This window comes from Planococcus citri, chromosome 1 (genome assembly GCF_950023065.1).
Source record: "Planococcus citri chromosome 1, ihPlaCitr1.1, whole genome shotgun sequence".
Taxonomy (NCBI): Eukaryota; Metazoa; Arthropoda; class Insecta; order Hemiptera; family Pseudococcidae; genus Planococcus; species Planococcus citri.
In genome coordinates, this window is record NC_088677.1 from 38652359 (window position 1) to 38663979 (window position 11621).

The 11621-nt window shown below is 34.9% G+C and overlaps 3 protein-coding genes across 3 annotated transcripts; 1 reads left to right on the forward strand and 2 right to left on the reverse strand.

Annotated features, from left to right (window-relative positions):
• The first annotated feature begins 973 nt into the window (after positions 1-973).
• Positions 974-3830, forward strand: mRpS30 (mitochondrial ribosomal protein S30). The gene is made up of 6 exons (XM_065344616.1): positions 974-2085; positions 2172-2325; positions 2423-2783; positions 2867-3031; positions 3104-3310; positions 3372-3830. Exons 1-6 carry the CDS (start codon positions 1643-1645, stop codon positions 3794-3796), a joined length of 1755 nt encoding a protein of 584 aa, XP_065200688.1. The 5' UTR covers positions 974-1642; the 3' UTR covers positions 3797-3830.
• Positions 3831-3916: 86 nt separating this feature from the next.
• Vps25 (vacuolar protein sorting 25) lies at positions 3917-5097 on the reverse strand. Its single transcript, XM_065344621.1, has 5 exons — positions 4816-5097; positions 4587-4732; positions 4415-4502; positions 4220-4341; positions 3917-4152 (listed from the first exon to the last, which is right to left on the reverse strand). Exons 1-5 carry the CDS (start codon positions 4863-4865, stop codon positions 4037-4039), a joined length of 522 nt encoding a protein of 173 aa, XP_065200693.1. The 5' UTR covers positions 4866-5097; the 3' UTR covers positions 3917-4036.
• A 2943-nt stretch (positions 5098-8040) lies between these two features.
• Positions 8041-11216, reverse strand: LOC135831819 (probable ATP-dependent RNA helicase DHX35). Its single transcript, XM_065344613.1, has 12 exons — positions 11049-11216; positions 10730-10947; positions 10467-10649; positions 10242-10382; positions 10017-10176; positions 9780-9941; positions 9544-9690; positions 9317-9458; positions 8954-9240; positions 8570-8881; positions 8336-8489; positions 8041-8247 (listed from the first exon to the last, which is right to left on the reverse strand). Exons 1-12 carry the CDS (start codon positions 11074-11076, stop codon positions 8118-8120), a joined length of 2064 nt encoding a protein of 687 aa, XP_065200685.1. The 5' UTR covers positions 11077-11216; the 3' UTR covers positions 8041-8117.
• Positions 11217-11621: the final 405 nt, after the last annotated feature.

Genomic DNA, 11621 nt, shown 5'->3' on the forward strand with positions numbered 1-11621 from the left:
CCTTGATGGTTGATGGCATCAAAATATTTTTTTAAAAAAATCAAAAATCGATACACCTCCAACCTCCGTGAATGTAAGTACAACCAAAGACCTGGGTAATCCTCCTACAGTCATTAAAATTCCTCTGATGATGGATCGATTTGCGATTGGGGGGGGGGTATTCCCAAATTCTCAAAACAAAAATAATATTGTACCTACATCAAACTATTGCATAAAACGTTTAAATTAAATTTGCATTGCTCTAGTCTTTTATGTCCTATGGGATAAACTTTAATGCTTATTTCAGTGCTGAGTGCTGATTGCTGATGCATGAAATACGTAGCTTCAAATTTTAAAATATAATATTTGTGTTCTTCGAACTTCGAAGCAAGCAATTAGAATGAACCTAGGCATGCATTTAATTTAACAATTCGTTGAATAATTTTTGAAAAAATACGAATTGAAGAAAATATGTTACTATATGTTAGATTTTTAAAGAGAAGTCCAAGATTTCTTGAATTTGTTTTGTATGTTTTCAGATTTTTTCAAAATTCAATGGATTGAAAAATAATTATTAATTATGCTTGTGTAAGCAGGGATCGCGGAGCGGAGCGGAGGTGGAGGCCGCCGGAGGGTACCCTTTTTTTGCCTTGCTCCGGCCCCGGGAGCAGGAGCAGGAGCCGGAGCAAGAGGTACTTGAAATTTTTCTACTGGAGCCGGAGGTGGAGGCGAAGGCACTTACAAAAAAATCCCGGAGCCGGAGCCAGAGGTATTTTTTTTCAAATAGCCGGAGGGGAAGGCTCTAACCCCCCTCCCTCCTCGACCTCCGGAGGCGGAGCTGGAGGGCAGGAGCCCCCCGGAGGGTGCCCTTTTTTGGGCCTTGCTCCGGGAGCCGGAGCCGGAGTCGGAGCAAGAGGTACTTGAAATTTTTCAAGTGGAGCCGGAGGTATTTTTTTTTTCAAATTTGGGAGCCGGAGCTGGAAGTAGAGGCACTGACCCCCCCCCTCCTCCGCGATCCCTGTGTGTAAGTTCGTTTCATTTCAACTGTATTGACTCAATAGTATTGACCTATTGACTATTGAATTGAAGAACGAGAACGAATATTATATTTCAAAAATTTCAAATTCGATTAGAGAGTAGACAGACAGACTAGACTACCAGGACCTACCCTCAAATCATCATCAAAATGTAATAATGTATATTTATTTATTCAAAATTCAAATCTCCTCTTGATTGAATCTCCGTCAGTTGTTCTTGTTCTCCTTCTCTGTATCTGTTTTCTTTCTTAACATTTTTTTTGGAGTTGAACGAAGCATCCTCGAGCGTATCCGAACATTTCCGAATATGAATATGTATACCTCCTCATTCCTCCCATAATTTGCTGCTGAACATTGCTGAAGCATTTTTTGTTATCAAAGTTCTACTCTTTTTATCATGAAGTGTGATGACTGAATTGACTGATGAGAGTATGAGAGTTGAAGTGTGCTTTTCAATTTTTCTGTAAGAAAGTTTGATTTTTGTTGAATATTTCAGTCCGGTTGGTCTCTTAAACTTAAAAATAACATTATTACTCGTATCATGAAAAATAGTCAAATATAATGACAGTAATGCAATTTTTTTTTGCGGAGCATTAGCGATTATTTTGTATTATTCAGTTTCAACTATGCGTGTTTTAAGTGCTGTTGGAAGATCGAAATATCTGCAGAATGTAAAGAGTTTGAAGATACGACGGTATTCTTCTGCTGTAGTTTCCGAGTCCAAAGAAGATGCAAAGGTTGAATATCCAGAAATTCTTGATATTTCCGAAATTCCAAGAGAATTGAGAAGAAAAGCAGCCTACTATAAAAAAATCCAGAAACTCAATACTGTGGAAGAAAAACTGATAGCTTTGAATATCGCTAGATATTATGGCTGGCCTAGCTTTCACCTTAAAGAAGGAGTAATTCCGTATAACTTCCTACCATTTTCTCAATTCATTACTCGAACTGAGTTGAAAGAAGTTGATGAGTTACCGGTGTATTTGAATAACGACCAGACGAGAAAATTATTGGCTGATATAAAACCAGAATTGGAGAAAGTGGTCGTATTTGAAAATTGTTTGAAGAAGTGAGTTATTGTGTTTTCTATGTTTCATTCAAATTTCGAATTTCGTAAAGTCGTCACAATATTCAATATTTTGGTTGATTTTTCAGTTTCAAACATGAAGTTGAAACCTGTTTGTTAGAAGAGAATGAATTACCAAACGTGGAAAAGAAAAATATCAAGACGAAAAATTTAATTTTTCAAATAAATAGTGTGCTATTTCGTGTTTTACACCATCAATATCCTCATATTTTTAAAACTCAAGTAAAAATATTTATAATGAAATTACGCATGCTTCAAACTCTTAAATGTAGATATAGCCTCGTTAGCCTACTATGTACATGTGAAATGTTCATTACAGATTGATTATGAACCGCGACTTGAGGCATTTTGGAGAGTTGGTGGATTTCATCCTACGAAAGAAGATAAAAAACTTAGAGAACGAAAAGAAATGTCCGAAACTCGTTGGGATGAATACATTGATCGGTTTTTCCAGTATTTCGGATCGCCTATACTGCAGATAAGAAGTACTCTCCCTCTACCTGAAATTACCACTCTTGAGAATAAAGTCCAAACCAGTGTTGATGAAAATGAATCGAGTTCTCTAATAACAAGTGAAGAAAAACCACACTTGACTGATTACGGCTTACAAGAATATCGATATGATCCTAAAACTTACCTCGAAATTCCTAGAGAAAGAATAAGAGGTGCTGTGATACCAGGTGTGTGAGAATTATGTTTTCCATTCGTGGAAATTTAGGGGTTTTTTGTTGCGAATTAATTCTTATTTTCATTATTCATACAGGATTTTGGCCAAATGATCCTTACCGTTTTGGACTCGTGTCGTATCACGGTACAAATTATTTGTCAGAACGTCCCATTTACGATTCCCAAGACAGTAAAGAAGCTTTACACGCTCAAGCGATCTTAGCCTCATACGCGTGGGCATATGGCCAAGCGTGTTATCAAGGTGAATTAGATGAAGAATTCCGAGTTTCTCATTCAGAATGCTCATGTGACTAACTTGAGATTTTTTTCTTAGGATTTTCCACTTATTATGACATAACGTACCCGTTCACCACGCAAACTATTCTCACTGATGGCAAGATTTTTTCATTTTATCAGTATCAAATGAATACCACTGTACTTCATACCTATGGAACGAATCCAGAAAATCCGTTGAAAAACAATTGTTTCGCAACCCTTCCCGAAGAGTTGTACCACGATATTGACGGAGATCAAATTAAAGGTACGTTAAAAACAGGTTGCGCCAATTTTCACTTTACATTTATCGTTTTGTATATTTATAGGATGGAACGATAAAGCACTTTTGCATTTAATATCCATGTACATTAATGCTCCCAAAGAAAGAGTTGGAGTGGATTTATGTCCGTATTTGAACAAAGACGAAAAATTACTATCCCAAATCAAGGATGACAAAAGACGGAACTGGTTACACGAATTTTATCAACATACGGCTTCTCATAGACCTTCGCACAGGTTACCTCCGGAAATTTATGACTGGGAAAGAATTTACAAAATTGAAAATAAGCGAAGAGTATTGGATGCTAGAAAGAAATTCTGGGAAAAATTCTTGGATCCGATTAATGATCGCAAAATGTACGAGTATGAACAGTACGTGCCTAAAAAATTCAGAGATCCAGCCAAAATGAAACAGAGATACGCTGATCACCACTTTCCAAATGCTTGTCAAGATTATCATGATATTGTTTAAATCTGTCGTTGCGATTAAAATGTTAGTCTTGTAAGTGTGTTTTTTTTAATTCAGTGACTACCAATTTCTGTTTTTGGTTCCTCCAAAATTAAGTATCATAATATCATAAATAAAGGCCAATTCATTAAAACGATTCATTTAAGAATAAATACATACAAAATTTGATTCAAACAACAATATTATAAATTATAATATAAAATATCTCTTGATGCAATCGGTAGGTAGGTATACACATATGCACTAATCGAAAAATTTAACTCCGGCGGTGTCTCCCATTGAAATTATCTCAGCCTTGTTTTGTCTTTCGAGTTGTTTCAAACCCATAATCAAAATATCCTCATGCAGATCGGTGAACTCTACAAAATGATTGAAAGATTGAAATCGAATAATCAATTACATGAATTTGAATGAGGATTCATCTACCTTGGTTCGGCATAGTTTGAAGTTCGTGAAACGTAACTACAGCATTGTTATAACCATTTTTTTGAACCCAGTTCATGATAATATCGGCCCATTCTTGTTTGGAATGCCATAAAATATACCATCTGTAATCAAACCCGAATTTTAAAAATACCTACTTCGGGAAATGAAATTGAACGAAATCCTTACTTATCTTACCTGTTTCTATTTTTATCGATGGGTTCTGCATTTTCGGTTTTCGCTAAGTATTCCAGAATAACTAGGGCGTCTTCTCGATTTAGACTTCCTAACACTTTGATTAAGAAAAATCATTGTACTTTGTCGCTAAATTTCTCTACTTTGATTTGATAACGATAATAAGAAAGGATACTAGAAATTGACGAGTTGTTGAACAGTGATAAGTTACTTATGTTTGATAAATCTAGGAGATGTTGATTTGTTTGCTTGAAATAACTTAAAATCAAACTTCTCCATGCTTCCAATTGTTTTTTTCGTGTTTCGGCATTAGGTTGAATTCTGTAGAAAATGTCAAATGAGTCTTTTGAGTCATATTTTTACCAAGAGAGCAGTTTCAAATACAGGTATTTCATTTTACTTACGTGAAAAAAGGTGGAAAATTGTACTGCCAAGGCCACTGAATATCTGCCATCGCACAGCACGTCGTATGTCGATAATTTAACGAATAATCTAACTCTATTTGTTAAGAATAGTAAAATGAAAATTAAATTAATTGATATATTTCATCACAGAATCACACTTCTCATTTCTCCATCTGGAATTTGTTTTTGTTATCACTTATCAGAAAGCGAAGGAATAGAATGAATTAAAATGGAGCGCAAGGCGCATGCGCGAAAATCACGGCTCAAGATCGCCGGCGGCGGCGGATCGAAGCATCGAAGCTCGTCCGTACGGTTTTTGAACCATGCATAGTGCATACTAAAGTAATATATACAAAACACGAGAAAATTTGAAGTTCACGAAGGCCGAAGGCGATTTGATTACTAGCGATGTCGAATATCCGGATGCATCCGGATACAAACGATTTATTAATCCGGATCCAAAGTGTATCCGGATACCCGGATTGCACTCGGATATGCCAAATACAAAAGATAAGGTTGTGAAAAATCCACAGAATGAATTTTTTCAAAATTTAAAAATCGCTTATCACTTCATCGCAAGAGAAAACTCGGAATGATAGCGACAATCCGGATATCCGGATGATGATTTTGGAGAAATCCGAATTTCCGAGTATCCGGATATTCGACAACGCTATTGATTACTTTACTGAATGTATTTACGACTTTTGAAAAAAATTTAGAAACGGCCAGGAAATGGTGTCAGCAACACTTCATCAATTATAAAGCTTTACGTGTATATATTACTTTAATGCATATACGCTGATACGCACGTAAAAAATTAATAAAAACACCGAAAAAATCAACTTCTTTTATTAGAAAAAAAAGTTTAAAACATTTTCATTTTTGCTTTTTTCAACCATCTCCTTTAAAAAATTTTTTTTTTAGTTTTGAGGGAAAAAATCAAAATTGAATGAATTGTATTTTTTTTGCATCTCTTTTTGATACCTATACCTACATTTAAGTACTTTTCAACTTCGAATATTCGCAAATATTTCTCAAAGTAGTCATTTTGAAAATTCTTAAATCTTCGCATTTTGAAAGAAAGTGACCAAATTTTGATTTTGCAGGCGAATGTTCGCGAAAAGTTGCGAATATTCCTTAACATTTGCAGCCCAAATCAAAATTCGCCAATTTCACCAATACTGCTTCAAAGAGAGGAAAGAAATAATGCAATTTGTGACGTCACTATGACTACTATGAGTTTAATTCATAAATGATGAAATGAACGTATCACAACTCCGTCAATTTACTCTTTTTACGAAAAAAAAATTGAAAATTGGGAACTAGCGGAAGCTCGCAATTAATCGGACACCAGCATTTAACCCGCCAACACCACCGTTCGTGACAATTGTCACAAACCAGTTATTGCAAGAGCGCTTCAACTGACAGAAGGGAGCTTCGTTGGTAGGCACCCGGGTACCTGGGCTAGGGCTCTATATAAACCAGGTGAGCGCATCCACCATTTTGTTCCCTGAAGTGATAACGAACCAGTAATTATGCATACAATTTCTTATGTAAAAAATGCAATTTTTTAAATTGTTCGCGAGTTTGGGTGAACTGTTATGCAGTCTTAAATTAAAGACAATAAAATTCCCTATCGATTGATGTTAAATGTTGATCATTTCGCGTAAAAATAACGATTTTATGAATATTTCTATTTTACTGATTTTTGCATACTACGTACGTCATCTTTAAAGTAAAAATACTCGAAATTTTCAGTGGACACATAGGTATTTTATTACAGTAAAATGTTCGTTATTTTATCCTCTTTAAAATGAGCTATTACCGAAAGCTCTACATGCAACCGTTCAAAAGTTTTCGAAGTTGAAATTTGCGAAAATCAGCTGCGGGCAGTAAGTATTTGACTTTGAACAAATTTTACTCAAAATTTTCAACGGACACATGGATATTTTAATACAGCAAAATGTTCGTAATTTTATCGTCTGTAAAATGAGCTTATAACGAAAGTTCTACCTCTCATCGTTCAAAATATCTTGAAGATCAAAGTTGCGGAAAGTAAAATACTGATCAAAACTAAGTGACTGATAACAGTGATAACACAATTTGACCACTTTCCGCAACTTTGAACTTCAAAAACTTTTGAACGGTTGAAGGTAGAGCTTTCGGTAAACAACCATTTTAAAAAGGATACAATTACGAACATTTTGATGTATTAAAATACCTACGTGTCCACTGAAAATTTCGAGTAATATTAGTTCAAAGTTCAGTACTTACCATCCGCAGCTTGTTTTCCCAACTTTCAACTTCGAAAACTTTTGAACGGTTGCATGTAGAGCTTTCGGTAATAGCTCATTTTAAAGAGGATAAAATAACGAACATTTTGCTGTATTAAAATACCTATGCGTCCACTGAAAATTTCGAGTATTTTTAGTTTAAAGACGACGTACGTAGTACGCAGAAATCAGTAAAATTGAAGTATTCATAAAGTCGTTATTTTTTCATGAAATGATCAAAATTTAACATCGATCGATAGGAAATTTTATTGTCTTTAATTTAAGACTACACGTAAGTTCACCCGGACTCGCGAACTACCGAGAAAATTGCATTTTTTACGTGAGAAATTGTATGCATACTTACTAGTCCGTTATCACTCAGGGAACAAAATGGCCGATGCGCTCACCCACTTTATATAGAGCCTTACCTGGGCGTGTATATCCGCTGGTCTATCTCGCGTGCTGAGCAAGTTGCCTACTTCATTATTTGAAGGGGCAAAAAAAATTTTTTTTCTAGCTTTCGATGGATTTTTGCACAATAATTATTTTTTTTCCTAGGAAATGATTAATTTAATAATTTCCTTGGGAAAAAAATTATTGAACCTAAAGACATTCGTGTTTATTTTTCAGTTTTTATTTGTCTCTCAATAAAAAATCTTACAAATCAAGTGCCAATGAGGGTATTTGAATGAGTAAATTGTTGTTAAAAAAATGATAATTCTTTTAAGGGGCAGGGTATGCAATACAAGTGGTGGATTGAGGAGGGGGTGAGGGGGAGGAGTATTTTGATGAGGTGAGAGATGACGCTTCACATATATGGCGTTTGACAGGCTCAAGCGAGGATTTTCCTAATAAAAAAACAATGTGTGACATTTGTCACGAACGGTGGTGGCATCGCCTAAATACTAAGGATGGTGTCGGCGGGTTAAAATTCACAATTCGAATGAACGCGTTTCATAAAAAAATAGGTACATTTTATTATAAAATTGATACATACATAATTTTTATGAATTTGATTACAAGAAATTTTTAGGGCGCCGACGAAGTAGGAACTGTGTGGTAGAAATTCGGTGCTAGCTCTTCAAGCCACGAAGACTTCACAACCGTCACATCTCGCATGTACAATTTACTGGTATGAATTAATTCGCAATACAATAACCTAAATCATAAGCCAGAATTGCGTCACGATTAGAAATATGTAGATGTACTACAAGTATTTCGATCTAATTTAATCGTCAAAAACATACCACTGAGGTTGCTCCACTGAATACAACACAGAAGTTGGATGAACATACAACTCTTCACCTCCACGGACAGTCTTATAAACACCGGAAAAATGTAAATAGGCGGCATTTGGGAAAAAACCGCTCGCAATGCAATAACATACTTTCTCAACGTTACCTGCAAACAAGTTGAAAACCAAAGATTAAATTTATACGCTTAATATCTCAATTACCTACCAACACACGAATGAAATTTACCATCGCAAGATGTTTTCGGAATATTGAACCGTTCCAGCAAACGCAGCATTTGGTACTTAATTTCAAAAGCTCTACGTAAAGCTTTATAATTGATGAAGTGTTGCTGACACCATTTCCTGGCCGTTTCTAAATTTTTTTCAAAAGTCGTAAATACATTCAGTAAAGTAATCAAATCGCCTTCGTGAACTTCAAATTTTCTCTTTTCAATTTGAGCTTTTATCGAATTTTCACCGAAACGTGGTTTTATAAATACGTTATCAACTTGCAACATGGCTAAAATACTTGAAATTTCATCAGTACATCCGAAATCCCCTGAAATATCAGCGTTCATTATTACCAACAAATGTAACAAATTTTTTATTTTAACCAAATGAGAATATTCACCAGCACTAATGAGAGTTTTCGCATGTAAAGGTGGCAAAGGAAATTCTGCCATGGTAACTCCTAAAGGGTTCGTCAATTCACCATTGTCATCAATAGCACCCAAAGCGTACAACAACTCCAAAGCTAACAATAAATTTTGTGCTGGGGGTGGAGAAGGAAATGTGAATCTTAGAATATTACTAATTCCTAAAGCTTTCAGCTGAAGAACAGCTTGAGATAAATCGGTTCTGGACATTTCCGGAGGCGTAGCGTTCTCTAATTTTTCGAATTCTTCCTCAGGATATAGCCTACAAATGAATCAATAGGTTAAAATTTCAATCGCAAAAAGTATTTACTTCACTGGAAATTTTCATCTATACGCACCTGTATACTTTTCCAGGTTTCGTTCTACCAGCTCGACCAGCTCTTTGTTCAGCAGAAGCTTTGGAAATTGGGACAACAACTAATGAATCTGTATATGTTTTCGGATTGAACCATTTTAGTTTAACAAATCCACAGTCCACCACTATCAAAGAATTACAACGAAAGAATTGTTATACAAACTGAATATATCAAAAATGAACTTCAATATTCAAAAACTTATCACAAACCATAGACGATTCCTGAAATAGTGACAGAAGTTTCGGCAATATTGGTTGAAATGACTATTTTACGCATCCCTCTGGGAGCTGGTCGAAAAACTTTTAGTTGATCATTATTCGGCAATGTTCCGTACATAGGCAGTATTAAAGGCGTAACTAAACACAAAATTAAATCGAATTAATTATTATCACAGCATACCATTTTTATAACTTGTACAGTAAATTTATGCGTAATGTGAACTAACAGTATTTATTAATATTTTCATTTAAATGCTGTCTAAGCAAAGATACCGCTCGATCAACTTCTTCTGATCCAGTTAAAAATGCTAAAATGTCTCCTTCAGGTTCATCTTTATGTATTTTACAAACACAATCAACCACACCGTCGACGTAATCGGGTATAGGCTCTGAATAATGTAAAAAAAACATGAATTGATTTCCAGCCCAAAAAATTACAAATAAAAAAGTGATCCAAACCTAACCAATAGCGTAATGAATTTGAATAGAATGTAGTTTTCCTTCAGCGCCTAAAATTACTGATGTGTCCTCTTCAGATGGTAATTTTTTGAAATTGAAGAAGTCTCTCAACGAAACTGCATCTACTGTGGCGGAAGTAACAATCAATTTCAATCTTTTTCTTTTCTGAAAAAGCAGCATTTAGGTATTTTCATATTTTTCACTCAGGGGATCTTCATCTTCATACCCACCCTCAGTATTTTCTTCAGAAGACCCATCAAAATATCAGTTAAAATATTTCGTTCATGAACTTCGTCCAGAATAATAACACAATATTGACGTAGCAATGGATCTGCCATCATTTCTCTAATCAGAATTCCTTCGGTCATATACTGTGAATAAAAAATGATAACAACGATACAAATGCACATAGAACCACAGTAACGCATTCACTTTTAATAATAATTTATTATTACTTTGATTTTGGTAAGTTTTTCATCTTGGCAATCGTCAAATCGAATAGAATATCCAACAACAGATCCAAGAGGACAGCATCTCTCATCTGCAACGCGTTGAGCTAATGTTGTCACACAGAATCTGCGTGGTTCAGTGATACCAATTTTCATGTCATCAGAACACCATCCGGCCTCGTATAAATACTAGCAACAATTAATTTTAAATTATTTTTCATTCTAGAAAAAATATTAATCAAAGTTAATCCCGGGTAATCTCTCCATACTTGACAAACTTGGGTACTTTTTCCGCTACCGGTATCTCCAACCAAAACTAAAGTTTGATATTTTTCTAATAAATACAAAATGTGTAGTCTGTATTTGTAGATGGGAAGTCGTCGACGTTGTTCCTCCAATTCCAAATTGATAAATCGATTATAAATAAATGTAGTACCGGTTACTTCGTCTACATCTTGACGATCTTCTTTCCAGGAAACATCGTCTTCTAAAAACCAAATTTAAAAAATAGTCGCATTAGATTTTGAACGAAAAGATGAGCATGTACAACCTTTACGAATCAACCTTGAAATCAAGAAATACACTAACTCGGTTTTAAAAACTTCGTTGAATCCATGTTTAAACTTTTGAATTCAAACAATTCAAACTTCTCCGAGGCTGATTGAACTTCGAAATTGACAAATTATTGATAACTTGATAAGCGCCTGAACGGATAAAGGGTGGGGAACATAGCACCATAGCAGCAGGGAGAAAAAACTACGAATCAAGAAAGTTTGTTGTAACTTGTAAATTCCATGGCCATGGTCCTATCATGTGAATTTATTTTGAATTTTGATTACTACGACAAAGGTGTTGGGTTGGGTCTAGTTCAAACTTTTATCGTTTTCGTAATCAACTTGAAAAAATAGGCATTTTCATTCTTCAATTTTTTTTGTTGTGGCTTCTTATAATTTTCATTTCAAACTCCAAAGATAAAAAAAGCTAAAATTAGAGTATTTTGAAATTTAATTATATTTTTTAAATTGAAAATTCATGCATACTTAATATTACCTGCCGGACAAGCTGCGTTAGCAGTCAACAGTGTCAACACCGATAACAGCACGTAATGTGTTATGAGATGAGCCTCCTATGCTCACATGCGGAGCAAGATAAGCATTATGC

Excerpts from the sequence above, each read along its gene's own strand:
- mRpS30 (XM_065344616.1), top strand. The coding sequence starts at position 1,643 with ATGCGTGTTTTAAGTGCTGTTGGAAGATCGAAATATCTGCAGAATGTA. Across the intron at positions 2,086-2,171 it reads TTTGAAAATTGTTTGAAGAA|TTTCAAACATGAAGTTGAAA; the intron begins GTGAGTTATTGT and ends TTGATTTTTCAG. Across the intron at positions 2,784-2,866 it reads AAGAGGTGCTGTGATACCAG|GATTTTGGCCAAATGATCCT; the intron begins GTGTGTGAGAAT and ends TTATTCATACAG.
- Vps25 (XM_065344621.1), bottom strand. The coding sequence starts at position 4,865 with ATGGCAGATATTCAGTGGCCTTGGCAGTACAATTTTCCACCTTTTTTC. Across the intron at positions 4,733-4,815 it reads AATTTTCCACCTTTTTTCAC|AATTCAACCTAATGCCGAAA; the intron begins GTAAGTAAAATG and ends CATTTTCTACAG. Across the intron at positions 4,153-4,219 it reads TCAAACTATGCCGAACCAAG|AGTTCACCGATCTGCATGAG; the intron begins GTAGATGAATCC and ends ATCATTTTGTAG.
- LOC135831819 (XM_065344613.1), bottom strand. The coding sequence starts at position 11,076 with ATGGATTCAACGAAGTTTTTAAAACCGA. Across the intron at positions 10,177-10,241 it reads TTCTGAAGAAAATACTGAGG|AAAAGAAAAAGATTGAAATT; the intron begins GTGGGTATGAAG and ends CTGCTTTTTCAG. Across the intron at positions 9,691-9,779 it reads TGAAAATATTAATAAATACT|TTACGCCTTTAATACTGCCT; the intron begins GTTAGTTCACAT and ends TTTTGTGTTTAG.